General features: G+C 41.1%; 1 protein-coding gene across 9 annotated transcripts in view; it reads left to right on the top strand.

Annotated features, from left to right (window-relative positions):
• Positions 1-15: 15 nt before the first annotated feature.
• IQCH (IQ motif containing H) overlaps positions 16-12,983 on the top strand; it is a 53,255-nt gene continuing 40,287 nt past the window's right edge. For 4 of the 9 annotated variants that reach the window (XM_027644573.1, XM_027644577.1, XM_027644571.1 and 1 more), the window contains exons 1-9: positions 29-111; positions 771-887; positions 1,234-1,331; positions 1,646-1,760; positions 2,917-3,039; positions 9,502-9,613; positions 10,339-10,467; positions 10,885-11,099; positions 12,568-12,983. The exon at positions 12,568-12,983 is cut by the window's right edge and continues 136 nt beyond it. In XM_027644573.1, coding sequence (XP_027500374.1) covers positions 76-111; positions 771-887; positions 1,234-1,331; positions 1,646-1,760; positions 2,917-3,039; positions 9,502-9,613; positions 10,339-10,467; positions 10,885-11,099; positions 12,568-12,983 — 1,361 coding nt within the window. In that variant the 5' untranslated portion in view covers positions 29-75. The other 5 variants (XM_027644574.1, XM_027644575.1, XM_027644572.1 and 2 more) reach the window with 5 other exon arrangements.

Here is a 12,983-nt window from a genome sequence, read left to right as displayed (position 1 = left end):
TCTCCCCCCCTCCGCGGCGAGGCGGATGGTGCGGCCCGGGCAGCGCGTCCCGTTGCCGGGTGAGGCGGTGCCGCCATGGCCGCGCCGGGAGCGGGGCTGGGAGCGGGGAAGGTGGGTTCGGGAGCGCCGGGAACGGCCGCTCCTGCCCCCGGACCGACCCCTCCGGCCACGGCAGAGCAGCCGCGGGGCTCCCCGTCACGCCTCGAGACCCCGGGTCACCCCTCGGCTCAGGCGCGACGCGCTCTGATGTTGCTGAGGGGCTGGGGGCGTCTGGCCCTCCCTGAGGGGGAGACGCCCGGTGGGTGTCGGGTCAGGGCTTGGGCTGTAGAAATGCTGCATAAATACTGTGGGGTTTAGCCTAGCGAGACCTCGGAATTGTTTAGTTAAGGTAAACACGCGTTTTTGACGTGGGCTGATGTGGTTTCCTCACAGGCTGCCCCGAGTTTAAGTCCTTTATTAAGGGTTTTGAGGTCCCTGCCCAGTGAAGCCACCTGTGCTGCAAGACGTGTAAGAAAACGGAGAACATCAGTCCTGAAGTTTATTCTCATTGCTTTGTGAGGTTTGTTTTCAAATTGTTTTTTTCCCAGCTTTTCTATAGTCAATGACTAATTGGCTTGATATTCTCTTATTTATAATAGTACAAAAGTATAGGAGAACACATGTATTTTTTTTTCCTATATTTAAGAAGCATTTAATTTGGATTAAATCCTTCTCTCTAATCCCCTGAGGCTTGGTTACAGGTATAATTTTTGTTCTGACTTGCTTTTTAGGTACATGAAGACCTTCACAAACTTAAAATGGAAAATATCAACCTGAAAGGAACAACAGAAGCTGTGGATATCAGTGACCTCAGAACAGCACCTGAAAGAACTGAACTTGGGCTGAGAGTAAGTAAAATAGAGCAGACCCAGAAGATTATTCAGTTTTTGAGGTCTCTGTCAGTAGCTCACTTGGAGCCACTTATTTGTCATCCTGCAGGATCCCTTTCCAATCAGCAAATGATGGGATTCCTCAGATATTACAGTTCAGAACGTTGGTTTAATTTTTTTGGGTCATCAGAATGAATTGATCTTGTGCCCATCAGCCAAAATCAGATTTTCAGTCCAACAGAGGCACAAAGTTTATCAACTTTTCAGACAAGTGGAGACCTGGTTTGCTGAATTAACTGAGTTAAATTTAATATCCCTCATACCTTTGTAGTAGCCTAAACATTATTTTTTCCCCTCTTAACAGAAATGTGCTGAAAATTATTTAAATGCTATGAGTGGACAACTGTTACCTGTTTGTTCTGCTGGTAATAAAGAAGTAAATTCAAAAGAGCCCCCTAAATGGTAAGTGAAGCAGCTGCTTTATTGCAACAAGACACAAAAAATGTAACAGAATTTTGTAAAGCAAGTGGGAGCATTGGCCTGGATGAAGTTAGTTTGGTCACGTGCTCTTTTGGTTTCATTTTAAGGTAAAAAAACAATCCAAAAGTAAATGTAGTTCTGAGAAGCTACAGCAGCATTCTGCTAATTGCTGTGGCTTTATTTTTGCTAAATGCAGATGTAAATAAAATAGAGTGGTTTGGATCCAATCAGATGAAAGCAGTATAGGTAAAATCAATGTAATTTTAAAAACCTCCCTGTTTTTCTCTTTAAACCAGGGCCCTTCCTTCTGGGGCTTCTCAGAAGCAGCTGGTTTTGCCTCGAGTCCCTGTTGAGCCTGTGACTGTCCAGACATGCAGCAAAGCAGCACCACGTGTGTCTCAAGGTTCTCAGGTCTGAAATAACACCCTAATTATTCTCCCTTAAATGAGTAACATGGAGCATAAGTGACGTTTGCAGGAGTTGGGATAAAACCAGGTTGCAGCCAAATAAGCACAGGTGCTGTTCTCACACCAAAACTTGTCACAGGGGCAGTAACTTGTCCACAGGTGTCAGAATAGGCTTAGAATTATTGTTTAATATTGTTATTTCTGAGTCTTAGCAGCAGCAGGATGAGTCTGCAAACCCAGCTCAGGGGGATTTGGGAAGCACTGTCCCTCTTATCTTTTTTTTTCCCCTACTATGTGGTGGAATTGGGTTTTTTCTCCTAATGAAGCCTGGGAACCACAAAGAGGTGTCTTCCACTCCTGCCCTGATCATCTCCCTGTCAGAGAGGGCACTTTGCATTGTGAATCATCTCCTGTTTTAATTGAGAAGGTGCTCAATTCCCCCCCCAGTCCTTTTTTTAATGGCACCAGCAGTTTCCTCTCTGCAGAACGGTGTGTTACAGTAATAAAATAAATACCACAAAAGCTCTGATGAGGTGAAAATTGAACTTTCTGTCTCTGTGCAGCCATGTGGGTAAAAGAGTAATTGGCTTGGATAATAACTTTTGTTCTTACAACCCCAAATCTGAATGAGCATCTCATTGATACATCTGCTTGTAATTACTACCAAAAGAAGATATTGTGCAGATAAATAAATTAAACCATTTTAAGTGCTTTCACAAAGTAATACAATTGTTTAATCGTTCAAATGCACATCTAATGATTCTTGAACTTTTTGTGGCACGTTTTATTTGTAAAAAGTGGAATTCTCACAGGTTTATTTTTATGTTCATGCAGTAGAATATGAACCCAAACATTTCCAACTTAAGAAACTTCTACTGCCATAAAAACACTGGGCATGGCTTTTGGCTTTAATAAATTTCCACAGGTGTGGAAATTTCAGAGCTTGGACTGGAATTAGTTGGACAAAGTTTGGCAAAAGTGTGTCTGTGGGTAGTAGTTGTAATCCTTGCAGAGTTTTCCATTGGGCACTTTGTTTGCCCAGTTCTGTGTGGAGTCAAATAACATGAATTTTTTTCATTATTTTGCAAATTTATTAGACATGTTAGACAACTTCTGCTTATGAGCACTTATTTTAACATTATGCCTATTCTATATTTCAGCAGCAGGTGGAAATGGATATTAAAATCATACTTGACCCAGAGAACACGGAAAATAAAGCTGGTTTAAAACATCAGAATGATGAGACCAGGCTGCCACTTATAACTAAGAAAAAATCTGCTCCTGTGAGTAACTTATATCAATGTATGGGCTGGTTATATGCATTGCTTTGCACTGTTATAATTAATGTGTATTAAACCTAAAGAAAAGAAAGATTTTAAGTGAAAATACCACATAAATTCCTAATTTTTGGCATTGATATATAATCCCAAAACACTTTAAGTGATAATACTGGGGAAAAAACAAACCTGTAGTGTAACAGGTTTGGGTCCCAAGATCCCAATGCAGCAGAAGTGTAAGTTATACATGGGAATGTGCCTGGTCAGTAATCTCAGGAAAATCAGGGGGAGGAGATGAGCAAACTGGAGCTTGTGGAGTTTTGGGTATGACCCAAAGGTGAGAGCAGAAGTAAAAGGAATTTTAGTGATAAAAATGGCCTTTCAGTTGTTCATGCTCTTGCCATTTCTTAAACTTTTATAAAATGGCAAGAACACATTCTGTTTTCCCATAATAACAGGATTGTTGGGAATAAGTGACAAATGCTTTCACTTTGTTTTGATGCTCTTTTTAGCTGATTTTTTGGGTTTTTTTTTTTTTTGCAAAAGCAATCCTGCCACATGAGTGCTGGCCCTGACCAGAAATCAGTGTCAGAATTAAAAAAATAGGGCTTCTACTACTGAAGGAGAATCAGAATCCTACACAAACTTAGGTGTCATTTACATCTTATTTTTCTGATGTGCTTTGGGAGGGAATGTTGAGTTGCACTTCCTGCTGGGAGCACTTTGGAATGTGGGGGACAAATTCAGCTCCCTCCTTTCCATGGGGAGGTATTTCCATGTCTTGTAGATCCCAAGTGTCAGCTACAAGTTCTTCTGGAGCACAGCCTGTCTTTTAGATCTGGCCAAGCTGTTTCCCTGAGGGAAACAAGGGATATCAAACACTTCCACAACCCTCTCCTGGGAGTATCCTGAGTCCTGCCCATCAAATCAACCCCTCTCTCCTCTTCTCTCTGCCCTGGGAATGTTCAAGCTGTGCAAGGTTAAGTTTTGATTCTTCCAAATTTCTGTTCTGTAACTGCTGCTCCACTTAAATAACCAGTTGAACGTGAAGAGGACGTTTTTAGCAAAGTATGCTTTTAGAAAACTAAGTTAATAGGCACAGGCATCCCTCCAAAAATCAATTATGTTCCCAAATTTAGCAGAGCACTGTGGTCCACATGCCCAATGGTCTCACATGGGGATGCTCTTCTATGATTTAATTTATGGAAGAGAATATTATGCAGCAAGCCCAGTGCTCTCAGAGATATTCTGGGGTGTTTGCTTTTAAACAACATCAAGAGGATCTGTGAATGGCACAGTTGTGAGCTGCCACTTGTAAAAAATGATTTTTTTGAAAGCTGTTGCCCAGACTAAGAGGTGATTTGTCTACCCCTGTGATACAGAGTTAATTAGAAAAAAACATCATGGCTAATAGCTTTTTAGAACCACTCTAAAACACTCACAGAGAGGAATATTATCCTACTGCAGAGAGCCATGTGTTTTACCACTCTCCCTCAAACACTGAGCACAGAAAACTTCTTATTGGTGACTTAAATTACAGGCATTTAGTGGAAATGAGTCAGGCTCTCGGATACATATTTGCAGTTGGGCTGAAAATCAAGTAGGTATTTCATCTCCAATTTATTCTATTAAAATGATTAGGTTAATATTACGATCTTATTTATTCTGTTGTCATCCTGTGACACAGTGTGGTGTTTTGGAGTGTCCTGGGGGTAAAACGTTGCAGTTAGGATTTGCAAAATCCTCTGCTGAGATGGGAATTTTTTTGTTGAGCACGATCCCCACCAGCACTTACAGCAGTGACTGCTTATGAGATATATCTATATATATATATCTCATACTTGATATATATGATGACAAACAGCAACTAACGTGAATCCGTGTGTGTCTGCGGGTCTGGCTTTGTTAATTTTTGATGAAATGCAGATTAAAGTGGCTGCAATAATTAAGGCAGGTGGTCCCTGCCCGCTGTTTGCCGTCAGAGGGCGCTGCTCGTACACGCGCGTGCCCAGGTGTGTCCGTGAGGTCAAGGAGCAGCTCCCCCCCCCCAAAAAAAAAAATAAATCACAGGCAAAACGACTCTCGTGGAAGGAAATTAAAAAAATCTAATTGCTTGCTTAGCTGCGTTCAGGTGTTTTCCGGGAGCTTTGAAGGACACCCGAGCAGTTAAAACCACGGTGAGATTAAAAGCACGGCTTTGAGGTGCTGAGGGAGGTCGAGCACAAACCTACCTGGACTTTTTATTATCCTGCCCTTGGAGTAGTTTGAAAAAATTATTAGTAACGAGCTCATTGTTTCACAGAAAACGTCTTCTTTTCTTGCTCTTTTGGTATTATAAAGTTGCTGATGCTGAGTTTTATCATAGAAACTAAGAACAATTAACTGTTGCCCTTTTGTGCCTTTTTGGGTCTGATTGCAAAGCCTCATTCTCTGTAAAGTTCTGGAGTTATTTTAAAAGGAGGGCTGTAATTCTGTTTGAAACACAGACTGGGCATCACTTTATTTTGCAGCCTGTGTGTGGGTAACAAATGAAAAATGATGAGTGGGTAATTATTAAATATGTATACTTCCCATGGAGTACCCAGCAAAAGGAGCAGTAATCTGAATTGCAGCAAAAATAATTCTGACATCCTGCTGCAATGTGGGGAAGATTCACAGCTCCACCTTTCATTTTCAGGGGACTGCTGTTCTCTTGTAGAATTATGCTGGCACTTTTTTGGTCCTTGTTTTCCTATAAATGTATATTATACTGTAAACTGAGGAATCTTTTCATTTATTCATGAGGTAGAATTTAATATGGTGATGATTTCTAGCCTTTATGAGTTGCATCTTACTTAGTGTGACTGTAATGGTGATGGCAGTGATTCTGGAGGGGGGGGGATTTTAAGCTGACTTGTTTGAGCACAACCATACTAATCATATCCTCAATTATTCATTCTTTATTCACTATTTGCATCCTTGCTTCTCCCTGGAAGTGTGTTTATTTCCAAGATCATAAAGCAAGGGCAATTCCTTTCGTTTCAAAAGAAGTTGTAGAAGAAAATGAGGTCTTTTGGTGCTCCAGACCTGGTTGTGTTTTAAACCTCCACATATGGCCATAATTACAGCCAAGGCAGAGTTTGGCAGGGGGAGCAGAATGAGACTTAAACAAATGAATGTTCCACTACAGTAAATCAAAATAAGCTGGTTGGGTGTGTGTTACGGTGTGTAATCATAATAAGCAGCCCAGTGATTTAATAAAAATCCTCTTGTCACTAAAAATAAAAAGGGAATAATTGGAGAGAGGGAGTTAACAGATGACTCCAGTCAGCATCCTCTCAGCCTGCAAACGGGGACGTGAAGGTCACCCCCATCTCGGCTGACAAACGGAGAGAACGTTTTGTTGGTAAACAAATTAATCTTTGCAAAGGTCACCATTTGTTTGAAGTTTTTCTCCAGTTCTTGTCAGCTGGAATTGGAGATTGACTGTCATTTTGCAAGGCAGGGGTGCAGCCAGAGCTGCTGAAGCTGGTGCTGTTTGGGATCAGCATTCCCTGACAAACCCAGAGCCTGCTTGGGATTCCATGGGCTGCTGCTTTCCAGCTGTCTCTGGACAGGGATGGACCCATCCCTGAATCTCAATAAGTTGTTCCTGCCTCCCCCCCCCCTCGTGGATCTGGCCCTTTGCCACGAGGAAAATGTAGAGGAGTTCAAGCCAGCAATTATCTTTCTCTCTTCCTTCTGTGCTGCTTCTGTTGCCTTTGCAAAAAGCAGATGTGGGATTCTCCAAAGTTCTCCAGCTATTCTCCTTCACACCTGTTAGGGTGGAATTTTGCTGGAGGTGGCTTTCTGGGAGAGCTACTGGTAGGTCATGAAGTGAGACAAGCTTGATTTTTTCCAAGCACGTGGAAAATTGACAGTTCAGACCCATCTCTGGTAACTTTAAGAGCTTAAAGTGGGCAAGAATAACATAAGACCTGATGCAATTTGCAGGTTTTTTCCAATTAAACTTGCCTTCCACAAACTCTTCCCTGATAGTTTCTCAAGCATATTAAAAATTGCCCTTAGTTTTGTTCATTTTGTTTTGCTGAGCTTCCTCCTTCCCTTTATAGTGGGAAGCACTGTGTCCATCAAACCTTGACAGGAACTTCTTGACAAAAAATATGGGGGTAGATGGCAGTCTGGAGGAGATAAATGGAAGGATAAATTACTCTGTTGTAAACCTTTTTTACCATCACTATCAAGCCCTGTGATTTTCTGCTATTTACTTATCAAATCTCATCTATCTAATTTGTCCTGGTTGATAAACTGTAGTTTTGACACACAATACTTGTATTTTTTGTGTATTTAATACTAGTTTCTATTCTGGGTGAAAAATACATTTATAAAGATATTTAAACACACACCCCCCCTCAAAAAAAAAAAAAAAGGACATTGTTCTAGTTAAATATTGCTGGGTAAAAAGAAAACAAATAGAGAACTAATCAGAAAATCCCCGTGGTGTTCCAACAAGTGCCCTATTTAAAATGAAGCAAAAAAAGAAAAAATAAAGTGGGAGAGGTTTATCCACAGGAGAAAAACACTTTAGAAAGGGTAATAGAATTGTTTTTCTCGTGTCCCAGGTTAATTACACTCAGAAGCACTTGAAATGAAAAAATAGTTTTTCAGCACACTCCAAGCATATTTTAAGGCAAGTCAGCCTTAGTCTGCCCTGCAAATGAAGTGCTCCCTTCCAGCCCTATAAAACTGAGCTTTAACAGTGCCCAGGATGGAGCAGTGATGCCAAAAGGAAAACCTTAATATTATTTTTTAAGGTCTTACTGTTGTAATTTCATGGGCTTCAGTTTAGTGAAAGTAAGTGCCAGAATTAAAGCAGTTTGTCACCTTTTGCTTTGATACCTCAGTGAATCCTTCCAGAGGGCAGCTAATGGAGCAATCAGGGTGCTGGAAGAGCATGGAAAAGGGGTGGAAATTGGGTGGGATTTTGGTGGGGAGCTGTTCTGGGTCAGCTCCATGTTGCCTGTAATACATGAGCAGGTGGATCATGGCACTGGGCAGTGTAAATGAGTGATTAAATTACATTTTAGTTGCATCAATGCTTGTTTTAATATGACACCTACCGTGGACTTCAGAGAAATTAAAGGAGAATTAAATCTGTCTCCAGTTAAAAAAAAACCCCCAACCCTCCAGGCTGCTTTTGAACTCACACACTTCAGCTGAATTGCTTTTCTTTTGTAGCTTATTACATCTCTAGAAACACAATTAAAATATATATATATGTGCTGTTTATCATAACAAAACTCCCGGGACTTAAATTAGGATAAAACCAGTAGTAAAACCAGGGCTGCTTTAAGGAGTCACTTTAATTAAATTTCTTTCCTTTGATATGTTTTTGTGGTGTCCTCAACAAACTGCTGGGCTGAGTGTGAGTAGGAAAGTGTGGTTTATAATTTCTTTTTCTCAGTATCAAACCACTTATTTGCCAGCTGGTGTAAAGTTAATTTTTGTTGTGTGTTTATTGCTGTTTTCTTGGAACACAAGGACATGAAGATTTGTCCATCTTGATCCCTTAAAGCATAATGGTCTGTAATGGCCAGAACTGAAATGAGTGCCTGGAAGATTCTCTATTATGATAAAAAGTACATATTTTCCCTCTCCTGGCTGTCTCTTGTGGGCAGTGTTATTATACAAATTGGGAGGAAAAATTAGAATAGTTAATTTTGATCTGTCTCATTTCCCTGCCAGGATTAGAAGCAGCTCTTTAGAATTTCTTCTCCCTTTCTAGAAAGTTGATGGTTGATGTTATTCAGTAATTATGACACAATAGTGCTCAAAGATCCCAATCGTGGCCTGGATTGTACTAAAAACTTAATAATCAGTCATTAAAAGCTAATATTTTAAGGCAGAAAGCCTGGTAGAGCTAAATACCATTACTCTCATTTTGCAGATCTATTAATATTTCTCATCTTTCTGATTTGATCTATTTATTATTATTATTATTTCAGGTAGTTAATTATTCATAATGAAATAATTTTTTTAAAAAGCAAATAAACAATTTTCCAGCACGTGGCATCAGTAGAGTTCAAACATTTCTATCCAATGTTCCTTTTTCCTTTTCCTTCTGGTACCTTGCCCAAGTGTGCATTTTATATATTTAAAGGCTGTTTTGTCAAGAAACACCATGTTTACACTATATTCATTAAAATTAAGCAAACTTCTTGTAATTTTTTTAGTATCCAGTACACTGATTTTTGCATAGCAAAAGTCACAGGACATCAGTTGAGTTTAATTAACTATATTATAAATTTCTGAAGTAATGACAGTAGATGACACTGTGGCACGTTCATAAGTAGTAAAAGTTGTTAAATCTTAATGAAACCACTCATGGCAGAAATTGTATTTATTATTTATTACTGTGGGAGTAGAGGAGTGTAGCTCTGTAAATACCAGATTTCCCTTTGTTAAAAGGAGTTCTGTTTTCCCTCCCAGATGTGCAGTCAGAAGACAGGGAAAGGCCACACAGTTGCCACCCTTTGGGGTTTCCCTGCCTTTCCACCCCTGGGTTCTCCCTCACCCCTGCTGCAAGAGGACACCCCAAAAGGTGGGTCACACAAGCCCCTCCGTGGGTGCTGTGGCCACCAGGTATGAGCTACATAAAGCAGAGTTGATGTTTGCAGCAGGTAGGTGGCAAATGAATTTTCTGGCACCTCAAAACTTGTAAGAATTCTGATCTCAAAGGCTCCTCACTCCACAGAGGAGCTGCTGTAGGACACGGTGTGTGTTGTGTTGAGCATCAGCTGAGTCAGTTCTGCTCATTCAGAGGGTTCAGTTGCTGCTGGAGAGAAGGACTGTGTGTGCTGGAGGTTCTTGAGTGACTAAATAAGTCAAGTGATCGTGATTAACATCTGGTTATTAATCATTCAGTCTTAACTAGACCTGCAGTTGCACTGTTTTAGCCATCAGTGCCTATTCATGGTTCCCTTGTGTTTACAAGAGTTCATTCTCAGCCATTCTGCATTTTAACTTGCATTGCCCAAGCATATAATTATATATATATATACAAGCATAGAATTCCCTTTCAGAATCAGCACTGTTACAGTATCTCATGTATTTTTCAATTTTTATAGGCAAAGCTCACCTTCCTTGAAGGTAAAATATTGAATATTGAAAGGTATGAATCTTTCAGTTAAAGAAAACTGCTGCTTTTGTAGTTTTGATGTAGAACTTGGCTGTGCCTTTGTTTAATTCTTTCTTCATTGGTACTAATTGATTTTCTTTCATAGCTGGAATACATATGAATTGTTCAGGAATGTCATCTTCTTGTAGGTGCTCTGAGCCTTACTGGCCAAAGGCTTATCCTTCCAGCAGCAAAGATAACTCTGCAGACCCCTCCTGTTGTATCCAAGGCAGCACCTTCCCAGGAATTTCCCAGGCAGCACAGGAAATCAGCTGTAGGTGAGTACAAACATCCAACAAACATCCAACAACCATCATTTGCATCTCCAGCTTCCCTCCCAGGCCCTTGTTTTATCTCCTGAGGAAGGAGCTGCCCATTAAACACTCCCTCAAATTCCCAAGTGCACAAAGATGTACATGAGCATCCTGTGTCTTGCAGCTGAACAGGAATCAGAGTTCTGAATTCCTGGGAGGATTTTGGTTCCTGTTCATTTCTGGAAGCCTCGTGTGGGTTCCAAGTTTCAACTTTTGTGAGCACCTTGAGTCTGGAGCTCTGGTCGTTGGTGTCGTGTAAAGGCAGAGTTCCTGTAAATCAGGGCTTCCAGCAGCTGATCCAGCCTCTCTTTTGCCACGTGGTTAAATGAGTTACTGATAATTAATGAATGAGACCTGCCATCAATGTTTTCCTTTGTACAGGAGAGATTAGCAGTAGGCTGGACCCTGAGAATACAGACACCAGCACCTTCCCAAACTCCAAGGAAGCAATTTATGGCACATCTTCCTCTAGCAAAGGTAACATTGCACCGCTTCCATCCAGCAGCTCCGTGGTTTCAGCAAGGAAATCAAAGCCAGTGTGGACATGTCCAGCTCAGCAGTTGGAATCTGAGGGGCAGATTCCCTCTCAGACACAGGTATTTGATTAAATTGATCACTCAGACACTGAGGATAATAAGGTTTTTATTCATGTTTTTAGTACTGTCTTCACCACAGCTGGTTTAGGAAGTGACTGTAAATCACTGAATTGGTACAGAAGGGTTTGAACCAAATCCAGAAAATAGGAACTAAAATAAGAAATACTTCACATATTACCTATTTCTACTTTCTCAAGACTACCTAAATTTGTCTGACTTTTTTTTCCCCAGCTTAGAGAACCAAGATTTCACAATCTTAAAAAATAAAGTTTAGAAAGGATGTGATGAGGTTATCCAGATCTCCAGGCAGAATTACCTGTACCTGTAATATTGCAGACAGATGTTTTTCTAACCTGTTCTGAAAACTTTGGGTGATAGCAACTCCACAGCCTCCCTAGACCATCTGTTCCAGTGCTTAACTAACTATCTTTACTGTTATAAAAGAGTTTTTTAATGTTTCATCTAAATCCCCCTCACTGCAGGTAAGCAAATGTAGTGTTTCTCTCCATATTTACAGAACACTGTAGGGGAGTTTGACCTTGACTGCTCAGTTCCTGGTGATTGTTCTTGATCCTCATGGAAAAGGGTCATTTCTTCCTTTTTATGGCTAATTATTGTGTTTTGGAACAAACACAATATTCTGGAGTTTTGCTTGAGCTTCCCAGACTTTTTGACTTTTGTGCCATTGAGATGTGAAAAGGAAAGAGATTTGAAAATCAGAGGGAAAGCAAACCTGAGAAATGGAGATTGTGGAATCCTACAATGGTTTGGGTTAAAAGGGACCTTAAATCCCATCCAGTGCCACCCCCTGCCATGGGCAGGGACACCTTTTGCTATCCCAACTTGCTCCAAGTTCATCCAACTGGCCTTGGACACTTCCAGGGATGGGGCAGCCGCAGCTTCTCTGGGAAATCCATTCCAGCACCTCACCACCCACACAGGGAAGGATTTCTATCAATGACATGTTAATGTAAATAACAGTAATTCCCTAAAAACAGTTTAAAAATAGTGAATTTAGATTAAAAATCAAAGCCAATGAGTTGCTGGCTAAATTTGCCAGTAAATAAGGAGTTCTTTTAAAAGGTGTGAGTATTTCTATTCCAAGTTTTCCCCCTTTGCATTTATATGCAGGAAAGGTGGAGGCAGTCTCAGTGTAAGAATACCACTGCAGTTAGTTTCAGATTTTAAAGCTGAATTTGTATATTTGCTAAATCAAGAATTGCTCTGTGCATTTAATTTATTTCTGTGAAAATGCTCAGAACCTTCCATGACCTCAGAGGTCTTTGTGTCGTGGTGGGTTTGATGGTAAAGCTGGGCTGGGATCTGTGGTGATGATGGGTGGAATCAGTATGAATGTATTTCAAATGCAGAAATCCCCACATTAAAGACAAAAATAGCAATACAATGGTGTGTTTTGACTGTTTATTTATGATCAGTGGCCTCATCTGTGGCTCTTCTCTTCCCTCAGCCCCCACAAGCGCCTCCGTGTCAGTCCTCACAGGATCCACACTTGGACTGGGACGTTGTTGTTTGCCATGGCACGGTAGACCCGAGAGCTCCAGGTTTTCTGGCACTCAAACAGCATCATCATTTGTCCTGGGGGAGCATTGTGGCTTTTTTGGAACACGCAGAAAAGCTTCTCAAGGACTCCTCCGTCCCCTTGGCCACGATCAGCGGCAAAAAATTGGCGCAAGTCGCCTCAGACTTCAAGCTCGACGAGAATCCCCCCAAAAGTGCCATTTTGTCAGTGATAAAGAATCAGTCGACCGTGGCAAAGGTCTTAAATCGAGCTGGCCAAAGCTCCAAGGGCCAAGGGGGTGCTGAAATGGCCGCCACGAAGATCCAAAGAGCGTGGCGACGTCACCGGGCCGGAGAAGCCGCCGC

The sequence above is a fragment of the Corapipo altera genome, unplaced genomic scaffold (assembly GCF_003945725.1).
Source record: "Corapipo altera isolate COAL_440 unplaced genomic scaffold, ASM394572v1 50, whole genome shotgun sequence".
Lineage (NCBI taxonomy): Eukaryota > Metazoa > Chordata > Aves > Passeriformes > Pipridae > Corapipo > Corapipo altera.
The sequence above is the reverse complement of the archived record's forward strand: the minus strand, read 5'-3'. Positions and strand labels throughout refer to the sequence as shown.